This window comes from Lissotriton vulgaris, unplaced genomic scaffold (genome assembly GCF_964263255.1).
Source record: "Lissotriton vulgaris unplaced genomic scaffold, aLisVul1.2 SCAFFOLD_1970, whole genome shotgun sequence".
Taxonomy (NCBI): domain Eukaryota; kingdom Metazoa; phylum Chordata; class Amphibia; order Caudata; family Salamandridae; genus Lissotriton; species Lissotriton vulgaris.
Genome location: NW_028251116.1, coordinates 123,039 through 137,324, shown reverse-complemented (window position 1 = coordinate 137,324; position 14,286 = coordinate 123,039). Strand labels below are relative to the sequence as shown.

The 14,286-nt window shown below is 45.6% G+C and overlaps 1 protein-coding gene across 1 annotated transcript in view; it reads left to right on the top strand.

Annotated features, from left to right (window-relative positions):
- LOC147663022 (uncharacterized) overlaps window positions 1-14,286 on the top strand; it is a 76,729-nt gene that overhangs the window by 28,566 nt on the left and 33,877 nt on the right. Inside the window, exon 2 of the mRNA XM_086950726.1 lies at window positions 8,838-9,341. Coding sequence (XP_086806852.1) covers window positions 8,838-9,341 — 504 coding nt within the window. The remainder of the gene's footprint in view (window positions 1-8,837; window positions 9,342-14,286) is intronic.

Below are 14,286 nucleotides of genomic sequence, written 5' to 3'. Positions count from 1 at the left end.
GGTATTCCAGCTGTTTAAATTCCTTTGGTCTAGGTACCCCCCAAACGTTTGCAGGACGACCAAATACTATTTCGTATGGACTAAGCCCTACTCTAGAATGCACAGTCGCTCTTGTGGATAACAGAGCCAAAGGTAGTGCATCTGGCCAGGTCAAACCCGTGGATGCTTGTATCTTAGCAAGTTTCAGTTTGAGGGTGCCATTGTAACCCTCAACTAAACCAGCAGACTGGGGATGGTTCGCACTGTGGAACTTCTGTTTTATCCCTAAACCGGCACACACACTCTACATAACTTTCCCTACAAACTCACTTCCGTTATCTGACCATACAATCCGTGGCATGCCAAATCTGGGGAAGTATTCTTTGAGAAGAATTTTGGCAGTGGACAAGGCAGTATTGTCCTTCAGTGGATATGCTTCGATCCATCTGGAAAAAGCACAAACTACCACTAGGACGTACTTTAGATTATTGCAACGATCCATGTGAATGAAGTCTAACTGAATCACTTCAAAGGGGCAAGAAGGAGGAGCGAAATGACCAGCGGGTGTGGGGATTCCCTTGCCAGGATTATGCATCAGGCATACCATGCAATTTCTCACCACTCTCTCTGCACACTTACTAATCCCATCATTCTTCCAGACTGGAGCCAACATCTTACAAATCCCTTTAGAACTGATATGCGCTGCTCCATGTGCCATTGTTACTACTGCAAGCACATACGCATCAGGCAACATCCAACGCTGTTGTTCCGACAAATCAATCCAACACCCACTCGAGTCCAATTTACCCGTATTCTCTTTCCATGCAAGCTTTTCCTCCGCAGTCGCCTCTTTCTGAATTTCTTTCACACTTTCCACTGTGTCCTCACACATTCCAGACTCAGAAATCCATCTTGTAGACGTTGCAACATACATTCTACTCATCATATTCCTAGCTGTCTGTTTAGCGGTCTCATCAGCAAAAGCATTCCCACGACCAACATCATCCGTGATTGCTTTATGAGCACTGCACTTCACAATCGCAACTTCAGTCGGGAAGGTTAGAGATTCCAACAAGTCATTAACTAGCTGACCATGTTGAATCTTAGTCCCATGGGACGTAATGAAACCTCTCTCTTTCCACAAACGGCCAAAACTGTGGGCCACGCCGAACGCGTACTGACTATCTGTGAACACATTCACTCTCTTTCCCTTAGCTAAAACACACGCTCTCGTTAGTGCAATTAATTCCGCAGCTTGGGCAGAATTCTGGCTCACTCTCGCAGTCTCCACAATCGTACTCAAAGTCGTTACTGCATAAGCAGCAGTCACATCACCATTCTCCAATTTAAAGCAAGACCCATCAACATACAACGTGCCATCTGGATCTGACAACGGAGTGTCTTTAAGATCAATTCGTCCTTTTGTCTCTTCCTCGGTTCTGAAGCAACAGTCATGTGGTTCGGAATCACTCGACTCTTGACTAGTCGGCAACAATGTTGCTGGATTCAATACATTGCATCTTTTGATCTGAATATGACTCGCTAGCAATGTCAGCTCGTAGCCAGATAATCTAGCACTGGTAAGGTGTTGCGTCTTGGTTCGGTTCATGAGTGTGTCCACAGCATGAGGAACAAGGGCATTGTTTATCACCAAATCTCTGTGTCAGAACACTCAACGCACAACCTTCTCTCTCGTGAACATAGAGCGTGAATGGTTTACTGTAGTCAGGTGTACCCAACACAGGAGCTGAACACAGTGCATTTCGTAACTCAGAAAAACTCTCCTGACATTCAGCAGACCATGGCACCGGACTCGGAACACCTTTCCCAGTCAAAGCTACCAATGGTTTTGCCAAAAGAGAAAAATTTGGGATCCACTGCCTACAGTATGAGGTAATACCTAAAAAGGCACATACTTCTCTCTGTGTGCTAGGAACATTCATCTGCGTAATTGCTTTTATTCTCTCTGGGGTCAACTTTCTTCCCTCCTTTGACAAGAGATGACCTAGGTAGGTCACTTCTTGACAACAGTATTGCATTTTCGAAGGTGACACCTTGTGATTCAGACTAGACAAATGATGCAATAAGGAAATTGTAGCTGCTTTGCAAGTTTCCTTGTCATCAGCAGCCACTAGAAGATCATCTACATATTGCACTAAAGCAGAACCAGGAGGAAGTACAAAGGAATCTAACTGACTTTTTAATGCCTGGCTGTAAATGGACGGATTCTCACAATACCCTTGTGGAGCACGTTTAAACCTGAAGCTTCGACCTCCAAGAGAGAAGCCGAAAATATCTCTGCTTTCCTCGGCTATCGGAATGCTGAAAAAGGCATTCTTCAAGTCGATAACTGAAAACCATGTGGCTGTAGCAGGAATCAACGTTAACAATGCAGTTATGTCTGGAACCACAGGGAACTGTGGAATCACAATTTTGTTAACCTCTCTCAGATCAATTACAAACCTATAGACTGGAGGCTTTGAAGGATCAGTACGTTTCAGAATTGGCAATACAGGACTATTACAGACATTTCCTCTAGTTTCTTCTACTACGCCTTTCTTTATCAAATCTTGCACAATCAATAAAAGTGCACGTTCACCTTCATTAGAGATCTTGTATTGTGGGATTCGTGGAAATTTGACATTCGCTTTCAAAGTGACTACATATGGTGGAATTTCTAAAAGACCTACATCGTTAGGACCAGTTGCCCAAAGAGTATCAGGGAGAGAACGCAGCTCTGGTGGGAGCGCATCCATCGACAAGTACATCGGGGAGGTTATTCTTTTACCCAACGTAAGCTGTACTCCTGCCGGAGAACAGTACAATGTCGCATATAGGCGTTTTAACAAGTCTAAACCAAGCAGATTTTCATTACAACCTGTCGTCAAAATCAATGGTGCTTTCAATTGACACGGTCCAACAGAAATAGACAAAGGACCAGATACGGGGTTGTAAACAGGGGCGCCTGAAAAACCTACAGAGACATTTGTTAAGCCAGACAAAGGTGCGCCAGGGAGTTTCTCATGTATGATAGAACTTTTTGCTGCACCAGTATCCAACAGAAATGGTTCGACTACACCTGATGTTGCTACTGCGACATAAGGCCCACTCTGATCTACTGGAACTGATACTACTCCCTCTCTTTGTCCATGGCTGTCCTAGTACTCATTTTGCTGAAATTCCTCACTAACTTCACAATAGTCTTCAACATGATACTGTTGAGATCTATTTTGTTGAGCAGACTGTCCATTTCGTTGATCAAAATGATTAGAAGGGCGATCATTCGTTTGTGGAGGCATAGCACCTCGTCCTCGACCTCTAGAATTTTGCATAGAACCACCACGACCTCCCTGAGCTGCTGCAGCATTATTTTGCGCTAAGACTGGACACTCATTTTTATAATGACCTTCTTTCTAACAATATGCACACTGATTCCACTGGTATTGCGGTCTCTGAGAACCATAATCTGTCCTTTGATATGACCCTTGCTGTGTATTAGTCTGATTCGTGCGAGGCGGATACGCTTGCTGCAAAAGAACTTTAGTTTTTAAATCTTTTGTCTTCTTCTCTGACTTTTCCTTCTCTTCTTTATCCCTATTTTCATAGTACTGGGCAGTTGCAAGTATTTGCGCAGTCGTAGAGACAGCCCACGCACTCTCGGAATCTTTCAATTTATTACTAAGCTCTGGCAACAGATTGTGCACAAATTTATCAACAAATAGTCTCTGTCCCCCTTCCGTACTCATATCCTGACCACTATGATCTACGAAAGTCTCTTCAAACCTTGTGAAAAAGTCGGAAACACTTTCGTCCTTCTTTTGCCTGCATGCGGACAACTTGTCCCAGTTCACGCGCAATGCTGGCATCAGAGTCTTCATTAAGTCAATTATTCTACCTGGTAAATTAGCAATTAGAGGTTCGGGTTTGGAACCACCTATTTGTTGACCATCCGCTGCAATTATAGCTGCCCAATCACCACCTAGGGCAACTGGATGATTCTCTTTACGAATTTTAGCCCAAATTGGTTGCGGAACTACATTCCCAAATAACATGTCAATGTCCGCTAAATTCATCACACAAGCTTCAACTGTCTGCGCTAACTCTTTGTAATATCCGGCTGGATTCTTACGCGGATCAGGCAAGGCCTGTTTCACTGCTAACACTTCGGCTCGCTTCCACGGAATGTGTATCCACACTCTTTGGAATTGGGCCGGAGCGGCAGCAATACCATGAGCCGCATCTGCTTGCACAGCTTCGCGCCAAATTGGAGGAACCTCCCTCATTGGATATTGGCGATTCTGCTTCGTACTACGTTTTTCTAACTCCCTCGGTGAACGAAGGGATGGATCATTCCTATAACTTAAAATCAGTTCCATCGCTTCCTTTATATTTTGACCAACTATCTTACCTGCAGCAAATTCTTTCTGAACATTAATTAATTCTTCTAGATTAGATTCAGAGTCATCCTCTTCCAATTCCTCACGCAAAAGGGAGCACATTTCGTCGAACACATATCGTTGTGTCGGTTCATTCCATTGCATAAATGTATCTAATACATCTCTAGTACTATATTTTCCACTTTTCGAAATCCATCTAAGAGCTGTGGAATCTAATATTCCCCGTTCTTCAGTACTGGGAAGCTGACTACATCTCTGCACAGAGTCAGAGGCAGGAGTCTTAATTAAAGTTTTATAGAATATTAGAGACAGAATCAGTGATTCTCCGACGAACAGAAAGCGGAGTCAAGATGCTAGCAGAAGCAGTAAGTAAAGTAGCAGTTGGAACAGATAAAACAGGAGCAGTAGAAGTAGCTGGCAAAGTAGCTTGTGAAACAACGGGTGTAAGCGATACAGGTATAGGTAAAGAAGCCGGCAACCCTGGAAGAGGGGGTGCCGAAGGAACATTAACATTGACCACAGGAGGTACAGGAGCTTGATTCAGGGGAGCAGGAGCAGGAATACCAGGCTGTCCAGCAACCGGTAAAGGTGGAGCCGTAGCACCCTGTGCATACAGTGGGGGTGACCGTAACAAGTAAGACAACAGAGGATCGTTTTCGGGGTCCTCTACTATCTTAGCTGTACTCGATGGCAAGGCAGGATAGCACTTGTCTATCGCTAAATTACGCTCTCTATTGGCCACCTCCATTGCTTTCTCAGACTCGTTGAGTTGCAGCTGCTTAGCAGACTGTTCTAAAGTCAACTCTTGCTCTTTCTGTTCCTTCTTCAACTTTTTAATTTCTCTCTGTTTAGATTCTTTTCGCCAATAACGGAGAGAATCAAACATTGCCGGCCGGGCTTTCTTCTTAAACAATTTCATTTCTAAATTATCAAGAACTTCGGGTTCAAAACTACCATGCAGTGGCCAACTAAGGACACCGTCTTTCTCCGTATATCGGACCCACACCTCATTATAAGATATAGGACCCACTCCAAACTTACAATACAGATCATAAAGAGGAGTTCCAATTGGAGGAACCAGACATGAGTCCTCCAACCGGGAATCACTGTTGCAACCAAAACACGACAACATACAATTTTTCCGACTTACCATTTTATAATCCGGACAAAGAACAGACAAAACACAAACAAAGGTGCGCACTCGAACCAAGAACTTAGGCCTACCAAAGCGAACAAATGTATCGATACCCAAACTAAACCAAATGATTATCGTAACTAGAACAACCAGTGATAATCTTACGAAACCAAACCAAACCAAGAACTAAAAAGGATTTTATCCAAACAGGAACAACCCTCACGAAGTAACCAACTAGCAACAACTTAATACTTAACTGAGGCACCGAAGACGTCACCAAGGAGAAACCCGTCACGTCTCGCCGTACTAAGGACAGCACCTCGGGTCCAAGACAGGGCGACGGTCAAGGCAACGGACCACTGCAGCCGTCCGAACGGGAACCCTCGTGGAAGAGAACGTCGGGCCACTTTTGCGATATGCCGGGATTGATGAAGTGGGGCGCCTCCCTCAGGAATCTTCACACGAAGCTTCTCGAACTCTTCAGGCTTTTGGACCGGTACCGAATGACGTCGCCCCACGTTGGGCGCCAATTGGAGTTCTGGACTTTTTGGTTCCGTCCAGAGGTGTCAGGGATAACACCCGAAGACCCCGGAGTTCTACCTGTCTCGGTGCACAAATAAACAGAAACACGGGCTTCTCGATGGTGGCGTCAAAGACCAAAGGTTTATTACTGCAGGGACACAGAAGTCACAGAAACTACACACGGGCAGTATCTAGGAGCCTGTTCGATTTGTACAAAGAGGGTTGCTCCTTATATACTAAATATTAGGCTTCGGGCAAATTCTTTACATGTTGGTACATTCCTAAACCTTTGTGTCCTAAACAATAAATATTTGGCGTTGCACAGGAATCGTCAACAATATCTGATGTCAAAACATTATGAACGAGGGGTTCCCACTGTTCCATCATAATCCCATGTCAACTTTTCATTCAAGAGCCGGACCGCCTCATCGTAAATTTCGTTACCTCCCCTAATAAAGGCCCAGAAGGAAAGGAGCAGAGCCAGGTGCAGAAGATAGAAAAGCAGGATAAGAGATGTTTGTGGGTCGTAAATGGGCAAGGCTACCAGCTTCGGCCGCCTAATCATGATCAGGCCAACGAACACGAGAACCAGTATAGCAGGACTGGCCTCAGGCAGAGGAGGCAACTTCTGTCGAGTCATGCAGCCATGGCGTGTTCTGTCCTAAGGTGCACGTGTCACTAGCAAGGTGAATCTCCGGCTAAAGCTTACGTGTCCTTAGGTGAAAGAGGTCACTGCGTGTCCATTGACTATGTGAGGGCAAGAAATACAAAATGGCTGCCGTAATCTAAGATGGATGCCATGGGTAGATCAGAAATGTGTTCATAACAGGAGTGCTCTTGCTCGTAGCATAGCGAAAACACCAGGATATGCTAAATGGATCATTTGCGGTTCACTGATAACAAAATTATGTATTTACGACAATGTTGAAAACACGGGTTCAAATCGTCACGGAACCTCAAACCCTTGTTAGTATCGGCCCCCACAATTCTGGTATGGATTTATATACATCGACAAGGACACCATCTGCACCTGGTGCTTTCCCCCCTTTGCTGCTTCCAATCCCTATCATGACCTCATCAAGAGTGACATCAAGCGGGATAATGGGCCATTTATGTAGATTTGTTGGATCCTTTATGGGTGAATGGCTTGGGTTAAAAATGCTAGTAAAGTGATCGACCCATTCGTCAGAGCTCACATGAATTAAACGCTCTGGGGTGGATTCATTTTTAAGAAGTTTAGAGTTTACCGTATTTCAGAACAATTTACTGTTGGATGTTTCTGCCGCTAATGCAAGGTTATCCCACGCCTCCTGTTGGAGCGACAACTTCCTACGTTTTAGATTGGAATTATATTCTACTCTTAGATCATGAACTAATGCATTATCCCTAGGTTTAGTCGAAAGGGCTTTTTTCAGCCGATTCAAAGAAACTGTTCATGAATGGTTGAACCAACCTCTGGCCTGTGTTTGTTTCCTAGATGGCGGCAAACTAAATAATTTAGAAATTGATTCATTAATTGTAAAGAAATTGGTCAGAATCTTAATTGGTTCAGTCTCAACCAATAGGCTATTTTCAATTTCGTTACCAGAGGTCTGTACAATATTTTTTGTTAATTTACAAGAGTTGGTGCCCTTCCATTTAATTCTAGTACCGCTTGGGTGGCACGGACCAATATTATTAATGACCGTACATAATTCAACAGTCTTGTTCCCCCATATATGCAGTCTCATCATAATACAATTGTGGTCACTCATCGACAAATCGATAATCCTCCGGGTTGATTATAGTTTCACAATATTGGCAGAAACAATTACATGATGAATAATACTATGTGCTGACCTTCCTGTAAAGGTTGGGATCTCCTGCCCGCTCCCATCCTTTGCACTCTGCAAAATGTCTAAATCAAATTCTGCTAAAACCGCATTTACGGTGATATAGGGAGTATGTGGGAAATGTAACTAGTCATTACCATCATCGTTTTGAAACCCACAAACTTGTGACATAGACTGAGGGCAGGTATAAACATTAAAATTACCAAGCTAAACAATATTCAAATTAATAGTATCAACAATAGCTAATTTGCAGCTGTCATTTTTTGCTTGCTCGCGTTTCTCAACGTCCAGTTGGCGACCGCGAGCAAGCAAAATGACAGCCCGGCGAGGCTTTTTCCTCGTTCGCGATCTGCAACATCAAGTTGCTGATCGTGATCGTTGAAAATAAACCTCCCAGCGGGATTCTCAATGCGGGGAGGTCAGGTTTCTTATTACCGCTCATGATTAGAAACTACCAGTCCGCATTGAGAAAGCTGCCGCTCAAGTAAAAATCTACTTGAGTGGCAGAAAACTACAGCTCGCACTGTGCAAGATGCCGTTTTCAATGATTGCACAGTGCCGGATGATTGTCCGCCCTGTGCAATCATTGAAAACTGCATCTTGCACAGTTTGAACAGGGTACTACGTAGTTCGTGTAGCTCGCGTTGGCGAAGTGCCCTTTGTGCAGCTACGCGTAGCGCTACTTTGCGAACTACGCCTATTCCTACTTGAGGCGCATGAGTAGCTGCACTTTACAAACCCATGATTTATTAACTGCACAGCTGCCCGTCCCAAGATCCATATGGATCCCCTGCATTTCCAGCAGTGTTTTCAAGATCAAAAAGTCTTAGCCTTGTTAAAATATTGTCAATCCATAGAGCTGTAGAGCAGCACCTTTTGTATTCTGACATCATACTGATCTGAAAATATTGAAAAACACAACTCCCTCCTTCTGAATACATTTTTGACCTTTGTTCTCTTCTCCCCTTTGAGGTACAGTGTTTCCAGGTCATATTTTGGGAGCCATTCCTGTTACAGAAAATAGTTTCAAGAAGGTTGTTCTGCCGCCCTTTGAGGAAGCCTTAGGTTCCTTGATGTCTGTTGCGGACATCTTGCTGAACAACACCAACCTGGCGCAAGTCATTGAAAATGTTCGCCCACTCCTGGAGTTGACCCACAAAAGTCTGTCCAAGGTGGAGGAGGCCTGCACGGCACAAATGTCATCACTGAGCGCAAACATGCAAGAGCACCATGACAAGACAGACCATCTGAACAAAGAAGAGAATTCAATGCAATTTAGGAAAGAAGCTTATAAAGAGCTACTCACTGGAAGTCAAAGCCGGAAGTCTCTTGCCAGCCAACTAGAAACAGCAATGGAAGAACTCCAGAATGCAACTGATGCTATAGACAGAGCAACGAAAAGATGGTACGATGCCCAGGCAGAAATTAAGAGGGGCATTGGCATGCTATTTATTCCTTTTGCTGGACCAATAATAGGTATATATTGCTCTTGGCTTATATTGAATGTCATAAAGAAATAAGACACCCCCATTCATATCACTTTTTCTCAGACAAAACCCAGACAAACACAAAGGGCCAAAATGTCAAAGATTTTGTGCAGCGCAGGGCAGCAATATATGTTGCGTCAACTGGCGAGAGCTGAAATGTGCCCCAGCTACAAAGGATTGGCACAGTAATGCCCTCTCCATGTGCTGGCACACTCTCTGCAACCATGAATCAAGGCAGGTACCCTTGCACCCTAGGACTAGGGTAGGTGAGCTGTGGGCAGGATAGTTGTGTGCAGAAAGGATTTCTGCACACTGAGTGCCTGAGTGCTGCGGAATGCAGCCCACATGCAGAGAGGAAGAAAGGAGGAAACATAACAACAATGTTCTCATTATTCCAGCCTCAGGGAGGGGTGAACCCCTGCAGAGAAGTCTTGAAAGATATACATTTGCTTCAGAATCCATGGGTGGATGTACAGGAATGCCCATGCACCATGCATTGAAGACATTTGATGCATTACTTTTGGTCACATGTCAACACAACTTGTCATTTGTGTTAGTTTTTAAATGTCATCCTGGATTTTAATCCGGGTTTGTGTTTGAAAAGCAACACAAACTAATGCAAAATCTGTGCACATCTGTCCCTGGTTTCTAACACACACACATTCACACAGACAGGTACATCACTCTGGAAGACATATTCACAACACCTTAGCATGCTCACACTCATGCATACACTTAAAGAGGCTCAGCTGGAAAGACAACTCACAAAGACATACATACACACACACACACACACACAGAGTGGACCAATACCAACTCTCTAGGCATAACTACAGAACGACCTAAAGGTCGTAGGCGATAGAAGACAGCACAAGCCTTTAAATGGGTTTACCTTGAGTGGCTCTGCATGGTTTAGCCTAAATCACTTCCGTTCATTGCTCTGAATTGAGAAGACATTCCATGGATCCAGCCGTGATTGTTTACACTCTCCCATATTTATTTGATTGCATCAGAATATTACATTTTCCTAAGTGAGGTGTGACAAGGAGAAATATCTTTATTTCCTCTTTTTAGGTGTGCTGCATTATGCAGCCCACATAGAAATAGTACAATACCTGAGAGGATTGTTTTTGTGCAAGAAGGTTACGCTTTCTGCACCAAATCAATCCTGCCAGTAACGCAGGCACCTTTAGAGTATGCTTCACGGGTGTCCGCATTGGCGCTAAGCCGCACACCGTGTACCAGCTCAAGAAGAGAGCATGAATGATCTATATCTTAGTAAGTATGAAGAATTTCTGCTCTATTCATTTTACGCAATGCAATTCATTGCACCATCTTTGCTCGGCAGAGGACTGCCTGTTTAGATGCTGGAAGGAGGGCTCTACTGAGGAGTTTCAAAGTTCACCAGCACTGACGGGCCACAGGTGTGATACAAAGCAGACCATCATGGAGCAGGCAGTCATGCCGGTGTTGCTGCTGAATTTATTTATTTATGAATCTTGTAGAGCGCACAGCTACCCCCGTCGGGGGTGTCCCGGCGCTGAGACTGTCAGCAGGAGAAGGAGGACCTATCTAAATAGATGAAAATAGCCACGTTTTCAAACGGCTACGGAACAGTGCTTCGGATGGGGCAAATCTGAGGTCTAAAGGTAGGCTGTTCCAATGTTTGGCAGCAAGGACAGCGAAGGCTCTGCCACCCATTCTTGTGCGGCGGAAGCGTGGCACAACCATAAGACGTAGGTTGTTGGAGCGTAGGTCTCTGACTGAGTGGGATAGTGTCAGTCTCTTTCTTAAATATTCTGGTCCGGTTCCGTTCAGAGCTCGGAAAGCAAGAGTGAGTGTTTTAAACTTTATGCGGCTGGCTATAGGAAGCCAGTGAAGCTCTTTGCGAAACGTTGAGATCGAGTGTCGGAAAGGGATATTGCCTATCAGTCTTGCTGCCGCATTTTGAACTACTTGAAGGCGTTCAATTTGATACAAAGGGGCCCCCGCATAAAGACTGTTGGCATAATCTAGATAGGAGATTATTAAGGCCTGAGTAACTGTTCTGCGCGCGTCCATCGGCAGAAATGGAAAGATTTTTCTCATCATCTTTAATTTTCCAAAGCAAGCAGCAGTAACTTTATTAATTTGAGGGCTACAGGAGAGCGTATCGTCGAACTGGAACCCCAAATTGCGGGCGGTGTGCACCGGGATTGGGGGGGTTGAGTACCGTTGGCCACCATAGTGAGGGGGGTATAGTCATTTTTTGATTAAAAAACAGGACCGGCAAGAGGGTACGACTCTCAGGAGTGAGGCCGTTTCCAGCATTGACCATCATGCTGAGAGGATCCCTCAAGGGGATGAAGGTGTACAGGGGTCAATTCCACCGGACTGGTAAACTAACTGGCCTGGGAAGCTGCAATGTTTCCTTACCAGTGGTGAGTTGCATCAACATAGAGTGTGCCGGTCCTCAACCATGGGGTTGCTTCACTGGCAGATGCTGGGGTCAAGATCCCTAGCCCAAAAGGAGGGTCTTGGCAATTTACAAAGTCTGCATGGGCTCTGGGGTTTCTTGGAGGCCTTGCAGGCCTCAGGAAGAAGAGCAATTCCCTGTTGTCTAGTATGCTTGCAGTTGGCAGGGATTTGCGCCGGTCTCTTCTGCAGTCGGGCTCAGTGGTCTTCTTCCATTGTCTTTGTCAGGTTCTCGGGGAGCCACATCTGGCAAGTCTGACAGGTCCTGCAGTGAACATCTGAGCTCCTGCGCATTTGAGGCCAATAAAAGTGTGTGACAAGCCTTTCAAAGGTCTTGTCCTGCCCCAAATGTCCGGCCAATGGCACATCGTGAGCCTGCCCCAGTAGGAAGGCTCTGATGCTCTGGGGTACCACCAGCGCACGGGCTGACCCAGGCTCAGCAAACTTAGGCTCTGAATATAGGAGGTCATTCTCTGAGTAGATGAAATGTGTTCCAGACTGATCACCGTTGGCCTGGTCTGCAGCCTGCTGCCGCAGACCCACGAGAGAAGGACATTCTTTCTGCCCTCTGCAGAATTCCTCCCTGGAGGGGCCTCCTTCTTGCTGCCAATGGGTCACCTCAGGCAGGTCCCCCAGTTCAGCTATCTATTTCCCTGTAGGTTCCAGGGCATCCCCCTCAAGGTCTGCTTCCTCCTGGACCATGGGAACTACAGTGGCCTGTTTCCCGCACCTCCTGCGTCTTCTCTCGAAGGCCGGGCCCTGGGCCTCTCCCTCAGGCTCCAGGACCTCTTGAGCACCCCTACTTGCTGCCATTGACCGGGTGGTCGTGCACGCTCAGTCAGGCAGACCCACCATCCGTAGGTGAGTACTCTTCTCCACCTTCTCCCAAGATGAGCTCTCCAAATCGTTCCCCAACAAACAGTCAAAAGGCATGGCGGTTCTCACAGCTACTTGAAGAGTACCAGAGATCCCCCCACTCAAAGGGAACCTGAGCCATTGGACACTGACTCTCAGTGTTGTTGGCGTTCACAACTCGACAGAATGCATGTGGGACAACCTGCTCTTTAGACACCAGGTGACACTTGACAGCTGTCACACTGGCTCCTGTATCTCTAAGATCCCCCTCCTTTTGGCCATTGATGGTCACCCACTGCCCATATTTCTTAGTGTTATTGGGCTGTTGGTTCTCAGGGACCGCCTTACAGTCGCCTAAAGAGATAAGGGACATTTCTACGGAACCCCACCCACCTTGAGCTTCCACCTCCTCCCACTTGCCCCTTGTGGACCCTGGTACTGACCCAGCAGTCCGCCTCCTCAGCAAGCTTACTAGAGTTAGTCAGCTTACTATCAATCAGGTGCTGGCGTAGCTCAGGAAAACAGTTACTGGATAAGTGCTCCCATGCAACTAAATCAAGAAGCCCTTGAAAATCATCAACTTTGCTACCCTTCACCCAACCATCCAGTGCTCTGCAGAAAAAAGTTACATACTCAACACAGGTACTGTTAGGAATCTTTGCGCACCCCCTAAACCTCTGTCTATACAACTCAGGAGTTAACCCATATCTGGTCATGAAAGCATCCTTCATGTGTGGATAAGAATTATGAACATCTGAGGGCAAATCCAGCAGTGTGTCCCGCCCCTCACTCAGGAACCGTCCCCACAGCCCCCCTCCCCAATCTCTCTCATGGAAGACATGTCTACCTCATAGGCCTTGAACCACTGCCCTATGTTATCATTTAAAAAAAATCTTTAACCACTTCCTTTGGTATGTACACCCTTGAGCTGCCACCAGAGGGATTATGCTGTAAACTCTAAGCCTTTAGCTCCATTTCCCTCAACTTCATTTCATGCCCCATTTGGATTCTTCTCTCTTCAAGAGCCAGCTTTTTGCTTTCCAGCTCCAGTTGCCCATTCAATTTAAGTTTTGCCATCTCCATTTCATGCATCCTGGTTTCCTGTCTGCCAACTCTTCTGGCGACAGGACTCTGCCAAAGCCATTGTTGCCCTCCGTTTGCTCAGTTTCCACCAAATCCTCAGGTGCCCTCCTTGACTCAATCCAGGCCCTCAGCGCCTTTTTGTAGTCCGGCTTGTTTCTACATCCAGACTGGGGAAATCTGAAGATATTGCAAAAGCCCTTCCGCTGGGCTAGGGTGTAACACTCTATTCTCTCTTCTTCCCATTCTATTTCAATTCCATCAGAGACTATAGATGCTGCCTTCTCCCCATTGGCTAAATCTGGCATGACTTTGTAAAAATGGAGATCTCTTAACAAACAAAAATCGAAAAGGACGTGGTTGCATTATGGTCTGCACTCACTAAGTAGTGTTCACCAATCACTGTACATGTATCACAAATGCAAATTCAGAATCCTCACCGCTGACCACCAATGTTAGAATTGGGGGTCTCTGGTTGGCACTGGTAGGTACTTGAGACAAGCAGGGACCCTCTCCTCTAGTCAGGATAAGTAGGTAGTCTCCCA